At 47.9% G+C, this 7,176-nt stretch overlaps 1 protein-coding gene across 1 annotated transcript; it reads right to left on the bottom strand.

Annotated features, from left to right (window-relative positions):
- Window positions 1-5,294: 5,294 nt before the first annotated feature.
- On the bottom strand, window positions 5,295-6,877 carry LOC124688757 (anthocyanidin 3-O-glucoside 6''-O-acyltransferase-like). Its single transcript, XM_047222393.1, has one exon. It carries the CDS (start codon window positions 6,875-6,877, stop codon window positions 5,519-5,521), a length of 1,359 nt encoding a protein of 452 aa, XP_047078349.1. The 3' UTR covers window positions 5,295-5,518.
- Window positions 6,878-7,176: the final 299 nt, after the last annotated feature.

The following is a 7,176-nucleotide window of genomic DNA, read 5'->3' as shown; positions in this document are numbered from 1 at the left end:
TGCAGGGATGAACCACGGGGGCATCCCCAAGCTTAGACTCTTCACTCTTCTTTATCATAGTATATCATCCTCCTCTCTTGACCCTTGAAAACTTCCTCCACACCAAACTCGAAACAAACTCATTAGAGGGTTAGTGCATAATCAAAAATTCACATATTCAGAGGTGACACAATCATTCTTAACACTTCTGGACATTGCCCAAAGCTACTGGAAGGTAATGGAACAAAGAAATCCACCCAACACAGCGAAAGAAGTAATGCGAAATAAAAGGCATAATCTGTCAAAACAGAACAGTCTGTAAAGACGAATTTTATTGAGGCACCAGACTTGCTCAGATAAAAATTCCCAAATTGAATGAAAGTTGCGTACATATCTGAGGATCACTCACGTAAATTGGCATAATTTTCTGAGTTACCTACAGAGAATTAGGCCCAGATTCGTTACAGCAAGAAATCTGTTTCACGCGCGAGTAATCCAAATCTAGTATGAATCTTACTATCAAAGACTTTACTTGGCACAACAATGCAATAAAACTAAGATAAGGAGAGGTTGCTACAGTAGTAACAACTTCCAAGACACAAATACAAAATAAAAGTACTGTAGCAAAATAAACACATGGGTTATCTCCCAAGAAGTTCTTTCTTTATAGCCATTAAGATGGGCTCAGCAGTTTTTTTGATGCACTTGCAAGAAATAGTATTTGAAGCAAAAAAGAGAGCATCAAGAAGCAAATTCAAAACACATTTAAGTCTACCCCACTTCCTATGCAAAGGAATCTTGTACACAAATGAATTCATGAAGAACAAAGTGACAAGCATAAGAGGATAAAACACGAGTAACTTCAAAAATTTCAGCATATAGAGAGGTGTTTTTGTAACATGAAAACTTCTACAACCATATTTTCCTCTCTCATAATAACTTTCAGTAGCATCATGAGCAAACTCAACAATATAACTATCACATAAAGCATTCTTATTCACATGCATAAAAGTATCATTACTCTCCACATAAGCATAGTCAATTTTATTAGTTGTAGTGGGAGCAAATTCAACAAAGTAGCTATCATTATTATTCTCATCATCAAATATAGGAGGCATAGTATAATCATAATAAGCTTTATCCTCCATAGTAGGCGGCACCAAAAGACCACTATCATTATAATCATCATAAATAGGAGGCATATCGTAATCAACATAAACTTTCTCCTCAATACCCGGAGGGCTAAAGAGATCATTTTCATCAAGACCGACCTCCCCAAGCTTAGCATTTTCCATAGCATTAGCAACAATGGTGTTCAAAGCATTCATATTAATAACATTCCCATTAGCATGCATATAAAGTTACATGGGTTTTTTAATTCTCTCTTCAAACGCATCATGTCCTAATTCAAGATAAAGTTCATAAAGATCTCTCATATTTTTGTTGTTTTCCATTATGCCTAACTAGTGTAAACAAGAAACAAAAAGATGCAATTGCAGGATCTAAAGGAAATAGCTTCGAGCACACACACAACGGCAACAGAAAAGTACTTTACCTGGGGCCGAAGTATGAGTGCCTTTTACCTTTCCTTCCCGGCAACGGCGCCAGAAAAGTGGCTAGTTGCCGGGGTCCGGTGTGTGTGTGCCGTTTACCTTTCCTCCCCGGCAACGGCGCCAGAAAAGTGCTTGATGTCTACGGGTGCTTCTATTCTTGTAGACAGTGTTGGGCCTCCAAGAGCAGAGGTTTGTAGAACAGCAGCAAGTTTCCCTTAAGTGGATCACCCAAGGTTTATCGAACTCGGGGAGGAAGAGGTCAAAGATATCCCTCTCAAGCAACCCTGCAACCACAAAGCAAGAAGTCTCTTGTGTCCCCAACACACCTAATAGGTGCACTAGTTCGGCGAAGAGATAATGAAATACAGGTGGTATGAATAAATATGAGCAGATGTAACGGCGCCGTGAAAAGTGCTTGCCTGGCGTGCGGTTGATGGTAGTAATATTGCAGGAAGTACAGATGCGAGTAAAATAGTAAACAAGCAGCGATAGCGTATTTAGGAACAAGGCCTAGGATCATACTTTCACTAGTGGACACTCTCAACATTGATCACATAACGAATAAATAGATAGATGCTAGACTCTACACTCTCTTGTTGGATGATGAACACCACTAATCGTGTAGGATTACACGAACCCTCAATGCCGGAGTTAACAAGCTCCACAATATTCGATGTTCATGTTTAAATAACCTTAGAGTGCATGACAGATCAACATAACCAAACCAAGTACTAACATAGCATGCACACTCGTCACCTTCACGCTACGAAAGGAGGCATAGATCACATCAATACCATCATAGCAATAGTTAACTTCATAATCTACAAGAGATCACAATCATAGCCCACGCCAAGTACTACACGATGCACACACTTGTCACCATTACACCGTGCAGGAGGAATAAACTACTTTAATAACATCACTAGAGTAGCACACAGATAAATTGTGATACAAAACACATTGCAATCATAAAGGGATGTAAATAAGCACTTCACTATGCCATTCATAACAGTGAATAAGTATTCTGTGAAATATAGCCTAAGAGACCCGCACGGTGCACACACTGTCACCTTTACACACGTGGGACAAGGAGTCTCCGGAGATCACATAAGTAAAACCCACTTGACTAGCATAATGACATCTAGATTACAAGCATCATCATATGAATCTCAATCATGTAGGGCAGCTCATGAGATTATTATATTGAAGCACATAGGAGAGAGATTAACCACATAGCTACCGGTACAGCCCCGAGCCTCGAAGGAGAACTACTCCCTCCTCATGGGAGACAAGCAGCGTTGATGAAGATGGCGGTGGTGTCGATGGAGGAGCCTTCCGGGGCACTTCCCGTCCGGCGGCGTGCCGGAACGGAGACTCCTGTCCCCCGGATCTTGGCTTCGCGATGGCGGCGGCTCCGGAAGGTTTTCTCTGGTTTCGTCGAACGTGTCGGGGTTTTCGCGACGGAGGCTTTAAATAGGCGGAAGGGCAAGGTCGGAGGGGTGCGGGGCCACCGGACACTAGGGCGGCGCACCCCCTCCTGGGCCGCGCCGCCACCATGTGTGGGCCCCCGTGGCCCCTCTCGGCGGTTCTCGGGTGTTCGGAAGCTCCCGGGGATTCTAAGATCTTCGGTGTTGATTTCGTCCGATTCCGAGAATATTTCCTTACTAGGATTTCGAAACCAAAAACGAGCAGAAACAGAACCGGCCCTTCGGCATCTCGTCAATAGGTTAGTTCCGGAAAACGCATAAATATGACATAAAGTATGCATAAAACATGTAGATATCATCAATAATGTGGCATGGAACATAAGAAATTATCGATACGTCGGAGACGTATCAGTGCCCGGGAGGGGCCAGCCATAAGGGGTGGCCGCATGGGCCCATGGTGGCCCATATGGGCTCTGGGCCAGCACCACACCACCCTAGAGGTCCCCCCAATGGGGCCCAACCAAACAAGGAAGGAGGGGTTGGCCAGTGCCCCCTCCTACCCCTTTCTTTTAGGGAGGGGTGGCTAGGGTTGGAGAGTAGGGATATCTCCTTACAAAAGGGAGGTTAAAGGATCATATGGCCACCTAGAGGGGGTTAACAGGTGCTAATCAAATTTTAACGCCTTTTCAATTTAGGCTTGACATTAAAGGTAAATTCTCTAGATATGCTACTATGTGAATTTACCTATATGACAATGTGCAATCATACAACACAAAGATACAAGATACAAGTAGTAAAGTGTTGTAAGGATAGAAGTAACCGAGGTGAAGCACGCAGAGACACATGGATATGATTCCCGTAGTCCCTTTCTTGTTAAGGGAAGTACATCTTCATTGGAGGGGTGTGGTGCCACGAGAGTCTACCAACGCCACGAAAACCTCACCCTATTTCTCTGTTGAGCACCGCCGCGAAGGCCTAGCTCACGCTCCACTAAGCGGTTGCCTGAAGATCGTAATCAGCACCTTTACACAAAGGTTAGGGCACGCATCCACAACTTAAGCAGAGGCTCAAAATTCCTTCCACTGAGCTTTACACAAAGAACTAGCTCCAAGACGACCTCACAAAGATCCACAAAGTCACACAACGAAAACATGATGAAATCGGGAGGTGGAAACAAATCAATTCGGTGAGATAGTAGATCTAGGGTTTGTCCTTTGATCCTCAAAGAATCAAGGTGTTTGGATGGAGGAGTTGGAAGATCTAGATGAATTCTCGCTCCGCGACACATGAAGCGTCAAGTAGGAGCGCCCAGTCAGCCCACTCAAACCTATTTTTTAAGACAACATCTTCTGTCTTCTCACTAGCTTGCACTTTACGGCCAATCATATACACCGATCAGCACACCCCTGATCGGGTATTGGGCTTGGCCCATTTTCATTTTTTCCTTTATCCATTTTTCGATTTTTCTTTTCTTTCTTTTTTGTTTGTTTCTCGTTTGCTTTTTTGTCTCTTTTTCTTTTCTTTTTCTCTTTTCCTTCTTGTTCAGATTTGAAAAAGTTTAAATTAGAAAATTGTTTAAATTTTAAAATGGTTCAAATTCTAAAATTGTTCGAGTTTAAAAATTGTTCAAATTTAATAATGTTCATTTTTTAAAATATTCAAATTTAAAAATTCCATGTTTGAGAAATGTTTCAAAATTTGGGAAATGTTCATATATAAAAATATTTTTTTGGATTTTTTTCGAATTTTTTTTGGAAAATGTTCAAATTTTGTTAAAAAATCGAATTTTGGAAAAAAAAATCCAAAAGAAATTTAAATTAAGTTTTTTATATTTTTTTAAAAAAGAAAAAATAGGGACAAAAAATATATATGCTCTTGTTGAGCCGCGACCCAACGAACCGACGCGGGTGGCATGGTTGTGCGGTGCCAATCGCCAGTTGATATGCCGACTAGGTGGGCATAGAGGAGCTCCCGCGCTTTACACCGAGAAAGAACATTCCTTTGGTCTCTAGGAGACACCTTCCACAAAAAAAATACTATTATCCTATAAAATAAGTGTTTTATTCTCAAAAAAAATAGTGAGACAAAAAAGCAGTCGTGAGGTAGCAAAAAAATAAAAAATAAAGCAACAAAAATAAGAAAAACCAGTGGATGTGAATGTGATGCCGTTGGAGTTTGCTTCGCTGGGTGCACCACTGAAAGCTCATTCCGTAAAAGTAAAGAACATTACTGGGAGACCTTTCCAGCCAAGTCCTCTGAATTTTGGCACTCACATTGCCTAACCTGAAAATGATGCGGTTGCACATACCATGATGTGCACATGATCTACTCCCTTATTGATAATGGTCAAAACCCATTGCTAATCCGTGTGTTGATCAGCACTAAGATGCTCACATTTTCTGATATTTCAATTTTAGTAGTATTATTATCCAGCTCTGAAATATACATTTTACTCCGTAGTAGTATACACTAGCAGCAATTGCAATTTGGCAATATGAACAGCGAAAACAACTACTGTAGTTTTCCTCTTGTTCTTGCAGTGGCCAGCTGCAAGATCTCTCATAGCTGCAGCAGGCCATCGGCGAAGCAGGATGCGAACCGCGCCATCTCGGCCTCCGGCAGCGCCACGCCGACCTCGATCCCGCGTTCCCCGTCGGTGCCCTCGGCCAGCGACACCGTGCCGGGCGTCTTGTCGATGGACACCAGCTCGACCTTGGTTGGGCGGCCGAGCCCGAAGTCGGTGTCGTAGACGCCATACCGCGGCGAGCCGCCGACGGACATGGGCCGCCGCGGCACCAGCGAGAGGATCTTCTGGAACCACCCCTCGGCGCCGGCCATCACGCCGCCGGCAACGTCCAGCGCCCTGATGGAGGCGCCGATCGCGGCGGCGGCCGTGGCGACGCCGTCGGGCGCGAGCAGGTCGCGCGCGCCGACCTCCACGAAGCAGGGCCGCAGGCAGTTGCCCAGGTACTCCTGCGGCACCGGCGGGGCGAGGCGGCGCCGGCACTCCACCGAGAAGAGCAGGTGCGCGAGGTCCTGGTCGCAGGCCGCGGCCCCCGCGCGCGCCAGGCACGCCCACGCGAACGCGCACGCCACCGTGAACGCTGAGCAGTGGACGCCGGCCGTGGCGGCGGCGTTGGCGGCCACGCGCTGCTTGAGCTTGTCGATGCAGCCGCGCGCGAGCGTGAAGGACGCGATGACCAGCTTCGGCGGTGGGCCTGGAGGAGGCGCGGGGGGAGGCCCGCTCGCCGCCAGCTGCCGCATTTCGTCGAGCGTCCTCGCGGCGAGACCGTCGGGGTCCGCGATGACGGCGCGGTCCAAGAACGGCGGAGGGGGCACCGCACCGGCTTCCTCTTCATCACGGGCGGCGGCAAGACGGCAGTGGCCGGCCCAGGTCTTGACGAAATGCATGTAGCTGGAGTCGTCGCAGGCGACATGGTGTATCGACACGCCAACGGCGATCCCGCGGCCGGCGAACACGGTCACCTGCACGGCGGCGAGCGCGAACCCCTCCTCCCCCGGCGCGGGGAGCCGCGGCACGAGCGAGTAGAGCCGGGCGACGTCCCGGGGCCCGTCGCCGGCGAGCTCCTCGAAGTCGTCCTCGCTCTCGGCGACGGTGAGCTCGACGGCGTCGCCATCCGCGGAGCAGAACTCGTACCCCTCGCCGTCGGCGCGAGGGCGGACGCGGCCGAGGAGGGGGTAGAAGCGGCCGAGCGCGGCGGCGAGGGAGGAGACGAGGCGGGGGAGGAGGGAGGCGGTGAATTGGTGGACGGGGTGCGGGTAGGGGTAGAAGAAGACGCGCTCCACGGGGCCCGTGAAGATCCAGGGCACGTCGAAGAAGGTGAGCGGCAGCGCGCCGCCGCCCGGCGGGGGCGGGTCGGCCGCGACGGCGAGCTTGTCGAGGAGCTTGGTGGCCATGATGGAGGGAGAATTCGAGATCCCTGGCACTTCTTGGTGAAGATGAAGATGAAGGGGGAGGAGAGGCCCTCAGATCCACCAAACGCAAAGCACTAGACCACCAAATGGTTAGTTGCTGGTGGTTGGGTTGGCGACCGAATTGCTTCGTCCATCGCTGTGTCCGTCACTGTCTTGCTATTCTTTTATTTGCTGTCAGCCATGGCTGCTCTGCTTTTCTGAATGTGCAAAGGTTCCTTCCAGGAAGACATTCTCGGTGAGCGCAGCAGCCAAGATGCTTGTGCACAGAGAATGAACTCACA

This window comes from Lolium rigidum, chromosome 2 (assembly GCF_022539505.1).
Source record: "Lolium rigidum isolate FL_2022 chromosome 2, APGP_CSIRO_Lrig_0.1, whole genome shotgun sequence".
Lineage (NCBI taxonomy): Eukaryota > Viridiplantae > Streptophyta > Magnoliopsida > Poales > Poaceae > Lolium > Lolium rigidum.
Note: the sequence above shows the minus strand (reverse complement) of the source record. Positions and strands in the feature narration are given on the sequence as shown.